The sequence below is a fragment of the Melospiza melodia genome, chromosome 22 (genome assembly GCF_035770615.1).
Source record: "Melospiza melodia melodia isolate bMelMel2 chromosome 22, bMelMel2.pri, whole genome shotgun sequence".
Taxonomy (NCBI): domain Eukaryota; kingdom Metazoa; phylum Chordata; class Aves; order Passeriformes; family Passerellidae; genus Melospiza; species Melospiza melodia.
In genome coordinates, this window is record NC_086215.1 from 2,032,765 (window position 1) to 2,051,227 (window position 18,463).

The 18,463-nt window shown below is 46.1% G+C and overlaps 1 protein-coding gene across 1 annotated transcript in view; it reads left to right on the top strand.

Annotated features, from left to right (window-relative positions):
• DPP7 (dipeptidyl peptidase 7) overlaps nt 1-18,463 on the top strand; it is a 44,123-nt gene that overhangs the window by 7,311 nt on the left and 18,349 nt on the right. The window contains exons 3-4 of the mRNA XM_063174789.1: nt 9,961-10,100; nt 14,512-14,675. Coding sequence (XP_063030859.1) covers nt 9,961-10,100; nt 14,512-14,675 — 304 coding nt within the window. The remainder of the gene's footprint in view (nt 1-9,960; nt 10,101-14,511; nt 14,676-18,463) is intronic.

Here is an 18,463-nt window from a genome sequence, read left to right on the forward strand (position 1 = left end):
CCAGTCCTTTTATATGGAAAGATGATAATGATTCAATAATGTCAATCAGTTCCCTGGTCGTCCGGCAATGGCGTGTTATGGCCCTGTCGATCGCCTTCGAGTGTCCCTTCAGTTGAAGCAGTAGTGGTTTCAGGATCAGGAGCAGCTTCTTCTCCAGACGGTCCTTGTCCTCTTCCGTGAGTTGGTTCACCAATCGCTGCATCAAGAACAGGTTTAGTCCACTTGGCAGGTACCCACAATGCTCCTGTAGGGGTGGAAATACAAAGATATCCCCTTCCCCAGAACAGGACCTTAGCAGGATCCTTCCATAGCCCTGTCCTGGGATCTCGGTATTTTACCCATACTTCTTTTTTCTGTTCACCAATCTCTTGTGGCTTATAGTGTAGTTCTGCTGGGGGTTGCCCTACATCTCCAAACACACACAAATGATTAATCACAAATAAACTTTTCAATAATCTTGCCTGGGGGTCAGTTACTTCCTCATGCTTGGCTAAATACTTCTTTAAGGTACCATGTGCCCTTTCGATGATGGCTTGCCCTGTTGGGGAATTTGGGATACCTGTAACATGTTCAATTCCCCAATTCCTTAAGAATTTCTCTATCCTTTGACTGATATAGGCAGAACCATTATCTGTTTTAATTCTTTTTGGTGTACCCATCACTGCAAAGCAACTGTACAAATGTCTTTCCACATGTGTAGCTCTTTCTCCTGTCTGAGCTGTTGCCCATATATATTTGCTATAAGTATCAACGGACACATGTACATACTTTCGTCTGCCAAAGCTAGGGACGTGTGTAACATCCATTTGCCATAATTCGTTTGTTTGCAGGCCTCGTGGGTTTACTTCTAGGCCTAAACCACTTCCCCCATTATGGTGACTACAAATCGGGCAAGCCCTCACAATAGCTTTTGCTTCTGAGAGTGTTACCTTAAATTCTCTGCTTAAGCCATTTGCATTTTGGTGAAACATTGAGTGGGCTTCTCGAGCCAATTGGTGACTTGACAGAGGTGTGCTTTGGGTAATGGTGACCAATCTATCTGCCCTATCATTTCCTTCACCTAAACCAACATCCCATTTGTGACTTCTGATATGAATTACAGCGTAAGCATGTTCCTTGGATCTTGTAGCTCTCTTTAACTGCAATAATAGTTCATATAGTCTGATTTTGCACCTCTTTTATGGAAGCGTCTTCAATTCTTGCTACAACTCCTGCTACATACAGAGAGTCTGTAACAACATTCAAAGGTTCCTTAGATTGTGCCATTGCCCATACCACTGCTAACAGTTCCATGGTTTGTAGGCTGTCCACTGCTTCTGCTTGCAGAATATGATGCTTCCATACTCCCTTTTCTTGCCAGGTTATTGCAGCAGTTCTTGATTTCCTGCCAGTGTCTGTAAATGCAGTAATGGCACCTGAGATAGGAGAATTCTCTCGTTTTGGACGAGTTATCCAGTCCCGGTCCCCTATCCATTGAATCAAAGCTGGTCGAAGCTGGTGTGTTTCAATAGGGCAACATGCACCCAAGAGAGCTTCCTGCATTTCCTCTGAATTAGTCAAATACCAGTCCAAGGTATCCTTTTTCATTGGTATCTTGATGGCAGCTGGTTCTGCCCCAGCCACCTGCAACATCCTTTCTCTGCCCTTTTTTATCAGATCCGCTAACATTTCAATTTTTTGAAGAAGAGTCTTTGCTGCAGTGGGGGGGAGATCCATTCTAATATCCGTGTTTCCCCCGTTTCTTGTTTGCTTTGCGTAAGCGCTCCCAAAAGATACTGTGGGCCCTTCCAAATGGTCAGATCTATGGGTAAGTCTGGATCCCTTCGATGAACATGTCCATGCATAACACAGTCCATAATTTGCTGAATGACCCGCTGTTGTTTGTCAGTAATACACACCGGATGAGTTGGGTCAGTCCCTTTCAACAGTGGACGCAACTCATCAAGCAGTTCATTGGGTATTCCCACCATTGGTTTTAACCACTGTAAATCACCCAAGAATTTTTGAGCGTCATTTAAGGTGGTTATTTTTGTTTTTAATTGCAGCTTTTGAGGTTTGACAATTTGTTCTGTCATAGACCATCCCAGGTATTTCCAGGGAGCAGTTGTTTGGATCTTCTCAGGAGCTACTACTAGAGAATATTGCGCTAGTGTGGTTCTTATTTCCTGGATTTATTGTTGTGTGAAAGGTATCGGCTGAGCAAACAATACATCATCCATGTAATGATATATCACTGTATTAGGCCATTGCTTCCTAAGAGGTTGCAAAGCTGCACTGACATAAAGCTGACACAAGGTGGGGCTGTTGCGCACGCCCTGCGGAAGACCCGTCCATTCAAACCTCTGATTGGGTGCTTCTTTATTAATCGCAGGTAATGTGAAGGCAAACCGTCGCATATACTGCGGGTGGAGGGTGATAGTAAAAAAGCAATCCTTTAGGTCAATAATCAGCAAAGGCCAATCCATCGGGATCATGGCTGGGTTAGGTAATCCAGGTTGTAATGAGCCCATAGGTTCCATTTGTTCGTTAACAGTGCGCAAATCATGGAGCAGCCTGTATTTCCCTGACTTCTTTTTAATTACAAAAATTGGAGTATTCCAGGGGCTGGTAGATAAACGCAAGTGTCCCTGTTGAAGCTGTTCTGAGACGAGCTGATGTGCGTGTTGAAGACTTTCCCCTTTCAAAGGCCATTGCTTAACCCATACCGGGGTGTCAGCAATCCAGGTGATGGGAATTGGGAAAGCCCAAGCAATGGCTTTTACTCCAAAGGGTGTTCATTTGTCAAAACCACCCCTAGCTGAGCCATAATGTCCCGACCTATAAGGCATTGAACAGTAGATGGTAACTGTACCACTGAAAAGATTGCTGTTTCCCGTCGATGTAAACTTGGAGGGGGGGCGAGCGGCTAGCCAGGGTAAATCCTCCAACCCCGGATACTGCAGTGGCTGCCGGCTGTAAGGGCCAATTATGAGGCCAGCAATTAGGACTAATAATGCTGGAATCTGCTCCAGTATCCAGCAGACCTGAAAATTACCTTTTTTGTCCTTTGAATTCTACTTCTACCTTTTTCTTGGGTCTCTCAGCAAGATTTAAAGTTAACAAAATAAGTCCTCCTGTGGAACCAAAAGCACTTTCTTTCCTCTCTTGACTTTTTATGGGTTGTATCCATTTAGTCATTTGCTCAAGCGGTACCAGCTGAGCAATCCTTTGTCCCTTATTTATTTGAAGAGGAGGAAAAGGGGTGTAAGCCATTACCATAATCTCTCCCATGTAATCCGCGTCAATAACGCCAGGTAAAACAAACAGTCCCAACATAGATGCAGAAGATCTTCCAAATAGCAGAGCACCCACTGCTTTGTTCTGTATAATAATAGGTCCTTGAACCCCCGTTGGGATTTTTTGCGGGTGCGGAGTCATCAATGTCACATCTACTGCTGCTGCCAGGTCCATGCCGAGGCATGCTGCTGTGGCGGGTTGGAGGCTCCCTGCTGCGGCGGGTTGGAGGCTCCCTGCTGCAGAGGGTTGAAGGCACAGGGGGGTGTTGTTGTTGTTGCAGCGGCGACTTGTGTCTGGGCGCGGCCGCTGCGGGAATACGTGCTCCTGGGGAAGTTTCCTGACCGCCGTTTACAAGCGCCCGTGTTATGATTGTCCATACGGCATTTCTGGCACCAGACTCCGACAGCCTGGCATTCCCGGCGTACGTGGCCCGTGCGTCCCCATCGGTGGCATTTCATGCGACCCCCTTTATTTGATGCTGCGAATGCGGCTGACGCTTGAAGAGGTGCAAGAGCGGCTAACACCTGACTCTGAGAGGACTTTGCCTGTTCTTGCAAGCCTATTCCTAACTGTTTGATCGCGTCTACGACCAAAGCCTGCTGCCCAGTCGGTACGAGAGCCATCCTTTCTAATGCCTCCTCTATAGTCCAATTCGCGCCTAAGGTATTAAGTATGTTCCTAGTAGCAGAATTACAATTTTGAAGTGCACACTGTTTGAGGAGGGCCCCGCGCATATATTCTGCTACGCCAGCTCTCTCAATTGCAGCAGCAGCTCTATCAATAAAAGCGCCAAATGATTCCTCTCTGCCTTGCTTAATTCCCATATATACTGGTATCCCTCCTGGTTCCTTTACCCTTTCTATTGCGAGTCTGACTAACCTCATTGCCTCCCGGCACTTATCCTGACCTGTTAAGGCTTGTGCCTCAGTACGAAGGAAAGGTCCCAGACCCATAAGCTCATTAACAGTGACGCCATGAAGGGGGTCACCCTGCTGCCTTTGTACTGCCACGCACTCGTTAACGAGCGCTTGCCAATGAGCATTAAACAGCAATTGTTGACGTTGGGTAAAGATTAATTTAACTATGCCGCGACAATCATTAACGAGAAGGATGCTGGTGTCAAAAATATAGTCAAGCATTTGTTTGGCTGGTTCGCTTTTAAAGCCAAACTGACTAACAGTAGCTCGCAATTGAGATAACATCTTCCAGTCAAGAGCAGTGATTGTCGCTTGTATGCCCCCCCTGGCCTGAGGAGTGAAAACAACCGGACAAGCCAGCTCGCTAGCCGTGCTTATCAGTTCTTGATCTCCCTTTCCAATGGCATCTTTGGCCGGGGCAGACCACGCATCTCATCTATCCCTTGCAATCGTCGCTGCTAGGTCATCCGCCCCAGGGATCAACTGATTGCTTTTCGGGAACGGAGTATGCATTTGTGGCTCCAGCTGCTGCGATACAGCAGATACGGGAGACTCAGAGGTGCTCTGTGTAGCCTGCGGCAAAGCGGGCAATAAAGCACCCTGCGGAGCTTGGCTCATTAGGGGGGGCTGACTCGTTAAAGGAGGCGGCGAAGCGGGTAATACAGCGCTCTGTGGAGCCTGGCTTATAGCCTGGCTCGCAGCCTGGCTCGCAGCCTGGCTCGCCGAGGGAGGTGGTGAGGCTGGTAATAAAACCATCCTCGTAGCGGGGCCGAGAGGAGTTCCCAACTCCTTATCAAACTACCTGTCTTGATCGTATTCTTTGTTACGATCGTGAGCGGCAGTAGCCTGGTGGGCAGCCCTTTTTTCAGCCTGAAACTGCAACAGTTCGGTATTAACAACCCGCCATAATTTACCCCACTTCCTAGCAGTTTTATCATCGTCTAACGTAGCCTGCCATAATATATCACCAAATTTACGCCATTCCGACAATTCGTGAACCGTGTGGGGATTTACAAAGATTCCCCTTTCCAAACCATAAGCCAAAAGACCCGGTAATTCTTTCAATAAATCTAGTCCCTTAATCTGCCTTTTTTGCAAGAAAGTAATAAAAAGTTCATATGCGGCTTGCCTTTCCATACCTATATCGTAAGTGCGCACTTTGCAGCTCCTCAAGGTTACGGCCGCACATATCGGCCAGGTCCGTCTATACGGTCGCCTAGGGCACGGCACGTCTCGGCGGGTTTTCCTCCGCTTTTTTCTTCACGCTTATTTGCCGTTCCAGCTGCTTCGGAACCCGAACCAGTCCTCACTTCCCGTGGTGTTCGCAATCCCCGTGGTGTTCGCTATCACGTCCGGGTGTCACCATTTATTGAAGTGAAGGGGAGACGACCATCCTTTAATGCATCGAACTCCGATTTATTGATCGATCAGTCACTTTAAATAATAGTGTTAATGAACTTCATGCATATTCCAAAATCCAAGTTCATGATAGGCTAACAGAGAAAACTCTAACCACTCCTTTTGTTTTACAATACCTATAATTGTTTATTAAAAACAGAACCAGTGTTCCCACTGTGATATGAAAGGTTCCCAAAACTTCCATATCTGTTCCCAGGGTGCCATCTTTTCCCAGAGAGGGTGTTTTGCTTGTTATGGGAAGACTGTCTGAGAACCTTATTGTTTATAAAGTGATGCATGAGAGAGCCTAATTGTTTATAGAAATCAAGCCTGGGAACTGCTTTTGGAGCTGCTTCGCAACTACCTTTTACTGTTCTCTCAACTGTATGCCTTCATGGCCTTTTTCTTTAAGCCATGCTTGAACTAAACTCTCCACACTGGTCCGTCATGGGCCAGGGCCCCCAGGGCTCTTTCCTTCTCTGGCACTGCTCTGCTCTGCTGCTGCTCTTTTTCGATTAAAAAAAAAATTAAAATTAAATAAAAAAGATTGAAAATAGCGGGCAGCAGCTCTGAAGCACTGAAGCATTGAAGGGCCAGAAAAGGACATTCCAAAATTGTTCAAATTGTTTGAAATTGTTGTAAGACTGTCAATGGTTTGTAATAACTATTGATGGGACTTTTGCAGAAGTCTGTTTCAGGACCAAAAAGGACTCTCAGATATTCCAAGAGAAACAACTTCAGCTCATGGACCATTCCTGAAACTCAGCTGCTTGGACTTGAATTTTCTTTGCATTGTTTTTTGCATTTTCTTAGATTGTAGGATTGTTTTAGTGATTTGTTAATATTGTATATTTTACAGGTGAAGAAATTTCCTGTTCATTTCACATCAGCATTTTTCTTTTTAATTTATACAATTTAGAAAGGTGAGATGTCGCAGACATTTTTTCATAGAAATCCTTTCTTTGGGATTTGTTCATCTTCTGAGAAGCTGAGGCCCCAGAAGAAGAATGTAAACAATTGTTATCAGCTAGTGTGGAGTGTAACAGGTGCAGTGGTGATTGGGCTTCTGTGAGTGTTTGGATTTGCTGACCACTTACAGGAGAGTTTGTCCTTGCTTTCTGCTGGACACAGAACTTTGTTATTCATTCTTTTCTATGCTATTCTTAGCTTAGCAGCCTCTGCAACTTCTCTCCTTATTCTTTTTAGTATAGTTATAATGTATTATATATCATATATCAATAAATCCAGCCTTCTGATCATCAGCTAAGATTCTTGTCCACTTCTCTCACCCATGAAGACCTCATCAGGTCACTGTAATATAAACCTAACAGGACATAAACTTAACAAAACTTAACTTTAACAGTATTTAACATTTAATGGCACGTAATAGACAATTTAACTTAAACTACTTAGCAACGGATAGAACTTACTATAGAAATAGAATAGAATATGGAATTTACTATAACTTACTTACAGGCCTAACTCTAAAATACTAAGCTAAAACAACTTTCTTCATGTGTTTGCTACAGCATTTTTACAGTTGAATGCACTTAAACATAAGGAGTTTGTTCAAGGTATAACTGTGGAAAAATTCTTTTGAATTCAGTGCTTGCTTTTACCTCTACCACGTCCAAGCAAAGCTCAAAGAATACAAAAAGCACACTCATTACATCTTACTTATACAATCGCTTTAACATATCTTTAACATTTTTAAATTTTTCAAAATACAATTTCAGAGTTTGATGTTCCACCGACTGAGTTATCTGTGCTTCTGATGTTTAAAGTCTATGTTAATGCAGGCAATTTTGACAGCATAATGGATGCTAAGCCAAATCAGCCGAAATTTGGCCCATGCATTCACTACGCTGATTTCTCTTTCTGCCAGGAAGAACAAAAAGTCTTTTTAACTTGGGTGAGGAACGTCTTGATAGTAATGCTCCTTGGTGTCACTTGCGGCTGCGGGGCAGAGGGAGAAGCGCTCGCGCTGGAAAAGCGCTCTGGTCCTGCGCCACTTGTGTCAGAGCGGGGCGACCCCCCCACGCTGGGCTTCTTGTTTCGTGAGACTCGCCGGCAGCGTGCGCCGCACCCAGCGCTGCACCCGTGCCGGCGCGGGTCACTCCCCCCGCAGCGACTCCGCTCCCCCCGCGGCTGCCTCCGCTACCGCCGCTGCAGCACAGCATCTCAGGCAAGGTGCCCACTGCGGCTGCTCCCATGGCACAGCGCCCATGCCAAGTTCGGAGTGGCACAGCCCCACAGGCGCCCCAAGCCGCGGCTGCTGCCACCATCACAGCAGGGTCGCTGATTTGTTGTGCATATACTTGCAGCGCCAGCACCACAACACACGTTTTTGCAAGTCTGTATGCAGCAATCTCAGGAATTCTCTTCCCAAGTCAACAGTCTATAGTCCCCGCTTTTCTAAAACACATTTAAAAGGATTATATGCCACTTGTCCCTGTATTACCTTTTAACCTGTCATTCGTTCAGCGCGTTGCAGCCTTTCCAGGATTTCGACGGCATTCAGTCAGCTGGACTCTCCTGTGAGGTTGCCAGGGCACCGAAGCCCGCACTTTCGCCTTTCTCCAGGTCTCCCATATGGGGTCGCCTGAGGCAGGGCCCGCTTTTTGTGCCTTCCGGGCTGTGTCGGGACAGACACCCAAATACTGCACCGACTGTGGCTCGCTGGGGTCCATAGGGTCCCTGTTCGGGTGCCATTTGTCGCAGAATGAGGCCTTTGTCAGGGATGAGCCGTTTGTCAGTGAGGGGAGACTCGGACACTCAACAATATGAGTGATAGCAGGTTCCATTTATTGAAGAGAGCATCAGACACTTATACAGCAAGTAATAAGCTTATGAATATTCTGTAAGCCAAGCAATCTATTGATTAAACTATACCATCAACTCTTCCTCATTCCTTTGGGCCTACATTCCCTATTTCCCACATCTCTCTGTCCGCTTGTTATCATACCCAACTAGGCCCAAGGACATGCTATCTTGCAGGTGCAGGACTTGGAATTAGCCACGGCCTTGTACTTTTCCAGTCTCTAGTTAGCTAAATTCCCAACATTTTCCCTGTGAGCAGGGACATCTGCTTCATGGTTACTCCCCAGGGGTTGAGTGAAGGAATCTCTACATTATCACCATTTCCGTGGTAAATTACATTTGACTCCTAATCAATGCTATTTCTTTTGCCTGTTTTCATAAAGATACCTTGATATAGTGCACTGTTCTATGGTTTACTGTTATAGACTAGTAGTTCTTTAGTTTTATACTGTGTAGTGAGTAGTTAAGATCTTCTGGTTAAGATCTTTTGTCTGTTATCTCTTGTCTGCTTAATAAATAATCCATTTTTATAAGTAGATCTTATTTGCTGTGATTAGAACTGTGAGCCAGAGTGATTCCTTAAATTTAAAATGTTACCAAAATTTGAGGCTAAGGCAGGGCTTGTCTCGTGACTGGAGCCCCTCTACTCTGGAGACAGGTTGGGAGAGTGGGTTTGTTCAGCCTAGAGAAGAAAAGGCTCTGGGCAAACCTTATTGCAGCCTTCCAGTACTTTCAGAACGTTTGTGAAAAAACGGGGTGTGGGGGGGTAGCTTTTTGCCAAAGCCAGTAGTGATAGGACAAGGGGCATTGGTTTGCAGTTGACAGATGGTGAATTTGGATTGGACATAAGAAAGACATTCTTCCCTGTGGGAGTGGGGAGGCCCTGGCACAGGCTGCCCAGAGAAGCTGTGGCTTCCCCATCCCTGGAAATGTTCAAGGCCAGATTGCACAGGACTTGGAGCAGCTTGATCTAGTGGGAGGTGTCTTTGCCTGTGGCAGGGGGCTTCAACTGGATGGTCTTTGATGGTCCCCCCCAGCTCAAACCATCCTATGATATGTAATTTACAACTTTATACCTCACAGCAGGAGTATCAGAAGGACACAGGCAATTCCCTAATGTCAGTTTTGTGTGAAGATTTAGCAATGTCTTGTGCAAATGTTTTGGAGCGAGTTGGGCTAAAAAGGGTATATAAATGGGAAATCACTCTTTTGGGGGGCAGCTGTCTGCAAAGGACTTGCAGAACTTGAGATTTTAGGTATTTTTCAGGCAGAAGTGAAATTTTCAGGCCATGTAGTGATCTTATGGAAGCTCTTATTTACCCCCACCCAAATGAGAGATTTCTGGAGCCTGGCCTTCCTAACACTTTGTGTCCCAGATCAGGTCTCAGGAATCAGCCTGTTCACGTAGTTAATCTCCTGCCCGAAATCAAAAATTGACTCATTTCATGCACATATTCTTTGTTGTGTTTGGGGGGGTATTATGTGTTTTTTGTGGGTTTTGGTTTTGTTTTTATTTCAATTTTTAATTTCTTTCTTTCAATTGCCTCAGCAAAGTTCTGGAAGAAAGGATTTGGACCCATCTTTTTCTATACTGGCAATGAAGGTGACATCTGGACTTTTGCTCAGAACTCTGACTTCATATTTGAATTAGCAGAGGAACAGCAAGCACTTGTCATTTTTGCTGAACATGTGAGTATTTTAGTCATGCATTCTTTAGAGTCCTGTTCTGTTCAGTGTTACCAAATTCAGCTTTCTGCAGGTCTGGAATAGTGGTACCATTTCTTCCTGTGGAGCTGAGTCAGACCTGCTATAATCTTTCTCCCCGTAACAGCAGATCTTCTTTTTGTAATCATGGCTTTTGAGTAATTTTTTACTATACCTCCCAGCACTCCAGGATACAGAGTGTGTTGCCAGGCTTGCAAGGGTTCCTCAGGGGTGAAGAGATAGACGAGAATCTTGACTCCATGATCAGAAGGATGGATTTATTAATTTATTATATATATTACATTAAGACTATACTAAAAGGAATAGAGAGAAAAGTTCAGAAGCTGCTAAGCTAAGAATAGAATAGGAATGAATCAACAACAGAGTTCTCTCTGATTCTGTCCCAGAGAGAGCTTGTCTTTGATTGGCCCTTAATTGTAAACATGGAACATGGGCCGATCACAGGTGCACCTGTTGCATTCCAGAGCAGCAGATAACCATTGTTTACATTCTCTTTCTGGGGCCTCAGCTTCCCAGAAGAGGGAAAAATCCTAAAGAAAGGATTTTTCACAGAAGATGTCTGTGACATGACACCCTTGAAATTCTAAAGAATTAAAAAGAAAAAATGCTGGTGTGGAATGAACAGGAAATTTCTTCACCTGTAGAACATACAATTCTATCAAATCACTAAAACACTCTTACAATATAAGAAAATGCAAAAAACAACACAAAGAAAATTCAAGTCCAAGCAGCTGAGTTTCAGGAACAGTCCATGGGCTGAAGATCTTCCTCCTGGACATATCTGAAAGTCCTTTTTGGTCCTGAAACAGGCTTGCTGCAGAAAAAGTCCATCAATAGTTATCAAAAACCATTGACAGTCATAAAACAATTTCAAACAATTTTGAACAATTTGTGGAATGTCCTTTTGTCCTTTTCTGGCCCTTCAATGCTTCAGAGCTGCTGCCAGCTATTTCAATCTTTTTTAATTTAATTTTTTAAATTATTTTTTGTTTGTGTTTTTTTTTTTTTTTAATTTTGTTTTTTTTTTTGGTTTTTTTGGTTTTTTGTTTTCGAAAAGAGCAGCAGCAGCAGAGCAGCCAGAGAAAGGCCCTGGGGGGCCCTGGCCCATGAATGGACCAGGAACCCTAAAGCTGGCCCACAATAGGCGGGCCAGGACCGGTAGGGGAAACCAACACCCCCACAGCCATCAACAGGCCAGGCGGTGGGCATGGCCCAGGGACTTCCTGAGCCCAACAGGCCAGGCCAAACCCATGACACAGGCTCTGCATTCCCACAGGCCTGCACCCTGCTGCCAGTACAGTGGCAGCACGGTTGGTGAGACACTTCCTTTCCCCAAAACCACTGAGGCATGCCAGCAGCAGGGAAATAGAAGCCTTCCCCAGAAATCCCATCTGGGGTCTGGAGATGTTTGTTCCCCAGAGCAAACAAGCCATGATCTCTTCCAGCTCTGCCGTCTTCCCCTGCAATGCAAATGTAACAGGTGTGTCTCCCATCTGCCTCATGGCACCACCCCCTCCAGGCTGGGGACCAAAGGCAGAACTCTGGGAATCCACCTGCCCCTCGCCGCTAGGGCACAAGAGGGGCGGCAGAGATGGCAACCTCCAAGGGGCAGCAACTGACCAACCACCCCCCAACCCGCCAAGAATGCTGATCTTGAAAGCAGGCAGGCGGGCTGCCCCACACATAGCTGGCGAGCAACCCCCCCTCCACGGAAGGGCAGGGCAGCCGCCGAGGCCGCTGCTGCAAAGGCAACCAGCCTGGGACGGTCCGAGCTTGAACAAGCCGCCGGTTCCAGGGCAGCCTCTGACGCAGACACGGAGGACAAAGTCCCTGACGGCAGCAGAACTGCTGGGACGGCCGGTGGAAGCGGCGGGGGGGCCAAGGGGGCTGGTGGAGTGGCAGAGGCCGGAGAGAATGCCTCCCCCGCTGACCCAGAAGCAGCAGCTGCATCGTCGTCGCCTAGCAACTGCAGGTCAGCTGTGGGAAACGGTGTTTCTGAGCTCGCAGCCGGAGAAGCTGCAAGCACCCGCACCCGTGGGGCGGGCTGAGGCGGCAGGACAGCCGGGGGAGCGGCGCTGAGTCGCTGTTGTCGCCGAGGGCGTCTCCTAGCAATACAGGCGCGGGAAGCGGCGGGGGCAGGATCGCCCAGGGAGGCAGCCATACCCGCCCGGCAGGCAGAGCCTCGGGGACCGGTACCACCCCCCATCTCTGAGCGGGGCGGGGTCCGAGAGGCCGGCTGTGGCGGGGCCGCCCACTCCCATCCCCCTGGAGAGAGAGAAGCAGGGGGAAAGGACCGCTCCATCTAAGCATGCTCTGGAGACAGAGTAAAACAAACTTCTGCTCACGGCAAAGTTTCACCCCCCACGCTGGGAAGCAGGGGGGGCTTGGAAGCAGCAACTCATCCCCTAAAGAGTCTTCTCCCGCTGGGGACGGAGGGAAAGGAGCCTGTCCCTTGCAGTTAGCAATCCAGGGAAAAACAGCTGCTCTCCGTTTCAGGATAGAAAAGAGTACACAGAAAAAGACTGGGTAAACGCGGGGGAATCCCACACCATGGTCCCAAACAAATTGGAAAATGGATTCCATGCACTCCCATACGAAAACATCAAAGGCATATAGCACATCAGTAAAGAACCCAAAAAGCTTTGCCCATCGAAAAAACTCATAGAAATCTGTTTCTGACAAGAAAAGTCCATCCTCTTCACCCCATTTTTGCCAGAGGGCAATAAGTTTCTCCTCTGAAGGAGAAAAATGAACCTCATCCTCCAAGGGGGGGCGTTCCCCATATGAACAGCCACAAACTATGAATGGCTGCATCTTCAGGAAGGGAAAAGCCAACGGTACCTTTTGAAAGAGTCCAGCATGCTCTGGCCAGCTCCAGGGTGCTGCTGCTCTTTCCAAACATCTTCCTGGAGGTTTTTCAGAAGGTTCACTTTGTGGTCAGCCTTGGCTGTGAACTTTGTCCAAGTCAGGATCTTCAGTTCTTCCACTCCTGGCTAGATTCCACTTCTGTGGTCACTTGTAAAGCAACCATCAATGCTGCCTTTGGGGTTTACCCTGGGTGCAGCTCTTGCTCCTCTGGGGTCTTATGAAACTATTTTGCTCTTACAACGAGGGGTCACCAGATGTTGCCAGGCTTGCAAGGGGTGAAGAGATAGACGAGAATCTTGACTCCATGATCAGAAGGATGGATTTATTAATTTATTATATATATTACATTAAGACTATACTAAAAGGAATAGAGAGAAAAGTTCAGAAGCTGCTAAGCTAAGAATAGAATAGGAATGAATCAACAACAGAGCTCTCTCTGATTCTGTCCCAGAGAGAGCTTGTCTTTGATTGGCCCTTAATTGTAAACATGGAACATGGGCCGATCACAGGTGCACCTGTTGCATTCCAGAGCAGCAAATAACCATTGTTTACATTCTCTTTCTGGGGCCTCAGCTTCCCAGAAGAGGGAAAAATCCTAAAGAAAGGATTTTTCACAAAAGATGTCTGTGACAGAGTGCTGTTTCAGTACAGCCTATGCCCTGAATGATTTGTTTTTGTAAGTAGTTTCTGTTACAGGGCTTGCAAGGGTCTTATGGGTGAAGAGAGAGGCGAGAATCTTGACCTCATGTTCAGAAGGCTTGATTTATTATTTTATGATATATATTACATTATGTCTATACTACAAAGAATAGAAGAAAAGTTCTCAGAAAGCTAGCTAAGCTAAGAATAGAAAAGGAATGAATAACAAAGTTCTGTGTCCAGGCAAAAAGCAAGACCAGCTCTGCTGTGAATGGTCAGTAAATCCAAACATCCACCTGAGAACAATCACGAATCCACTTGTTGCATTCCACAGCAGCAGATAACCATTGTTTACATTTTGTTGCTGAGGCCACAGCTTCTCAGAAGGGGGAAAAATCCTAAAGAAAGGATTTTTCACAAAAGGTGTCTGTGACAGTTTCTACAGGCCTTAAACTCCATGTTGGAGTAGAGAGATACTTTGTTTGGATAATATTTAATCTCTCTACCCTGCAAAGTCCCAAGCCAACCTTTTCCACACTATTAAATCTACTATCTGTCATCTTAGGCATGAAGAGATTATCCTGTTCCCTTTTGTAGCTGGGAATGTCAGGAGAGATACACGTGCTGAGAACCCGCTTGGCACCCACTGAAGCAGCTGTAATGTCCTGGCCATATCCACTCCATGATCTGTCCTGAAAGTGTCAGTGTATTAGGTGCAGGAGACAAGGCACTTCCTCAGTTATGGACAAGTTAGAGGATGTCTCATACTCTGTTATCTCTTTGTATTAGTGCACACTTAGCCCAGCTCTATGGTGAAAGTAGAGAAGACCCATAGGAGTATTGCCATAGTGTATCTCTTTCATTTCAGAGGTACTATGGGAAGTCCCTTCCCTTTGGAATTGAGTCAACACAGTTGAAGAAGACTGCTCTGCTCACCGTGGAACAAGCCCTTGCTGACTATGCAGTGCTCATTACTGAGCTTAAGCAGCAGTTTGGTGCTGCAGACTGCCCTGTCATCGCTTTCGGAGGCAGGTAAGTATTGTGTGGACTCCTTCCCTTCTCTGCATCCTTTTCCAGCCAAAGTTAGGCTGCTGTAGATCTCCTTTGCTGTCAAGAAAGTTCTCAAGGCAAAGCTTTAAGCTATCCTTTTGAGAGCAGATGTGCCTGTGCCTCAGCTGCCATGAGCTTATAACCAGGTCCCACCCTTCTTTCCCATCAGGAATTAGTCTCCATTTGTGGTTGCTTCGGAGAAGCAGCCCTGACTGGATGTTTCTAAGCTTCTTCGATGTCTGAATCATCCAAAGCTGCAGAAAAAAAAATAGCTTGGAAAGAGTAAAGGGAAAATAGCAGCCTTGCTAGCGATAAGCAATGTGTAGGTGTGCCAAAACCTGAGAAAACAAGCACTAATTGGGGTCCCTCAATCTGCTTTCATGAGGTGTTGTCTAGAATGAACCTCACCTGAAATGTTTCTACACTAATGCATACAGCATAAGGAACAAACAAGAGGAGCTCAAAGCTTAGGCCCAAGCCCAGAAATTTGGCACCAATAGCAAAAGTGAAGTCTGGTAGGACAAGTCCTGTGACTGGAGTGCCCTGCTGCATGGTTACAGGCTTTTCAGGAGGGATAGGGCAGAAGAGGTGAGGCAGTGTCATTGTAGTGGATGGGATAGAATGTCTGAAGCTCATAGTTGGCAATGGCACAGTTGAAAGCCCAGGTAAGAATCAAAGGACGAATAAATAATGCAGATGTCACTGCGGGAGTCTACTTTGGATCTCCCAGACAGGATGATGAGGCAAACAAATGATTCTTCTAGAAACTAAGGATGGTTTCAAGTCAACTTCCCTTGTCCTTATGGGGGACTTCAGCTTGCCAGAAATCAGCTGGGAGAATCACACAGTACAATCTAGACCAGGAGATACCCTGAAAAACCCAGCTGACAACTTTATGGCACAGTTCTTAAAGGAGCAGAATTGGAAAGATACCCTTCTTGATCTACTGCTTGTCAACAGAGAGGATTTTGTGAGCAAAGTGGGGGTTGGCAGCTGTTCTGGCCACTGCAACCATGAAGCAATCGAGTTTAAAATCTCTTTTGATGGGAGGAAAAGTGCCAGCAAAACCTCAACTCTAGCCATGAGGAGAGACTTCAGCACACTTCAGGCTGCTCAGGGAATTACTGAGTAAAATCCCGTAGGAAAATGTTTTTGTAGGTGATGGGGTCCATCTGTGTTGGTTACTTATTAAATATCACCTGTTAAGGGCAAAGGAATAGCAATTCCCAAATGTTGAAAGTCAGGCAGGTGAGGCAGAAGACCAGCTTGGCTAAACAGGCATCTTCTCTTGGAAATAAGGTGAAAAAGGAGGTTGTATGCCCAGTGGAGGCAAGGTCAGGTCACATGAGAAGAGTATAGAAACACTGCTCTTCCTCTATAGGGAGAAAATTCATGTGATTAAAGGTTAATTTGAGTTGAAATTGCCAAAACTGGAGAATGATAAAAAGAGGTTTTTAAGTACATTAATTGTGAAAGGCAATGTAGAAATAACATTGGCCTGTTCCAGGATGAGGATGGTCACCTCACAAACAGGGACAGAAACAAGGCAGAGGTGTTCATTGCATTCTTTGCCTGTCTTCACCATGGTTGACAGACCAAAAGGGCCCCAGTGTCTTGAGCTGGAGGACCATGAATGTGAGAATAATGAGCTCCCTGTTGACCCTGAACATGTGCAGGATCTGCTGCTCCATCTGGATCTCTACAAATCTGTGAGGTCAGTTGGGATTCATCCAAGAATCCTCAAAGACCTACTGATGTCATTGCAAAACCTGTCTTGATGATTTTTGAGCAAGCTTGGGAATCCAGAGAGGTTCCAGCTGGCTGGAAGCTGGCAAACATTGTCCCAATTTTCAAGAAGGGCAGGAAGGAGGACCCTACAAACTACAGGCCTGCCAGTTTCACTGTAGTGCTGGTAGAATCTGAGAAGATCATGGTAAATATTATTCTGGGAGATATTGAAAAACCACCTGGACAGCAATGCAGTCATTGGTCGCAGCTAGCTTCAGGAGGGGAAAGTCCTGCATGTTGAACCTGATTTCTTTCTATGATGGGGTAACCCATCTGGTTAATCTAGGAGAGCCAGTAAATGTCATTATTTTGGACTTCAGCAAACCTTTTGGTGCTATCTCTTCCAAAGATTTTTCTGAGTAAAAGGTCCAGCATATGATGGGTGAGCAACTGGCTCACTGGTTGGCACAAAGAGTTGCAGTGTCTGGGTAACACCAGGCTGGTGTTCCGTCACTAGTGGGATTCTGCAGGGCTCCGTCCTCAGCCCTCTTCTCTTCTACATCTTTATTAATGACCTGGATGCAGGACTTGAAGGAATACTAAGTCAGTTTGCCAACAGCACTAAACTGGGAAGAGCCGTTGACTACTCCCTTGAAGGCAGGGAGTCCCTGAAGAGAGACCTCAGTAAGTCAGAGATGGACAATCAGCAACTGTATGAAGTTTCCCAATGGCAAGTGCTTGGTTTTTCACCTAGGATGGGGCAACACTGGCTGTGTGTATGGAGTGGGGAATGAGAGGCTGGAGAGCAGCTGTGGGAAGGGACCTGGGGGTCCAATGGCATATTGGATGTGAGTCAATAGTGCCCTGGCAGCCAGGAGGGCTGTGTCCTAGGGGGCATCATTGCTGGCTGAGTCAGGGTGGTAGTTATCCCACTGTGCTCTGCACTGAGGTGGTGTCACCTTGTTTAGGGTACCACAATGTAAATACGTAAATACATTAAGCTATTAGAGAGTGTCCAAAGGAGGGCCATGAAGATAGGGAAGGGTCTGAAGGCGAGGCCTTATGAGGAGTGACTAAGATCGCTTGGTTTGTTCAGTCTGGAGGAAACTGAGGGAAAACCTCACTGCCCTCTTCAGTATCCTGTGGAGGGATAGCACTGATCTCTTCACTCATGACCAGTGACAGGACTCAAGGAAACAGCATGAATCTGTGTCAAGGGAGGTTTAGATTGGATATCAAGAAAATGTTTTTCACCCAGAGAGTGTTTGAACACTGGAACAGGATCCCCAGAGAAGTGGTTATACACCAAGCCTGTTTGAGTTCGAGAAGAGTGTGAACAACACTTCCAGGCACAGGGTGGGATACATGGAGTATCCTGCATAGGGCCAGGAGTTAGGCTTAGTGATCATGATTGGTCTCTTTTCAGCTCAGCATATTCTATAACTATGAAAATGAGAAATTCCTCCTGCAGGATCAGAACATTTTACATTGGAAACACAGGAAGCTATTAATTGATAAAATATTCTTTCAAGGTGCCACACAGCTTTTTATTAAACACAACCTCTAACAGCACCCAGCCATTTTCATTGTCTGCCTTTTCATAATTCTGCTTCTCTTTGGTTCTTTCCCAGAGTGCTCATTGTGCTGCAGCTGGGTGGATGTGATGTCCTTGTTTCTTGATGGATCCCCTCTCTTGTAGTAGAGGGGTGCTTCCTTCCAAAAATCTTCCAGAAGTGCAGGGCTTTGAATTCAATTGCAGTGAGCTAAAAAGCATTTGGCACAATAGTTATCATTAAGCCTTCAGCTCGTTGCGGTGTGGTGACGGAACTGTTGATCTCACGGAGGTTTTTACTGTGATTATCAGGACAGTAGCTAGAGTAGGGAGGCCCAGAAGCTGTCCTGGGATAGGAAGATGGGAGAGGGATATATCAAAACCTCCTAGCTGGCTGCATGTTAGACTGCAGCTCTCTGTGTGTAATTGAGGGCTCAGTGTGCAGCAGCCCTGAACACACTAAAACCAAATGAAGAACACTGAAATATGG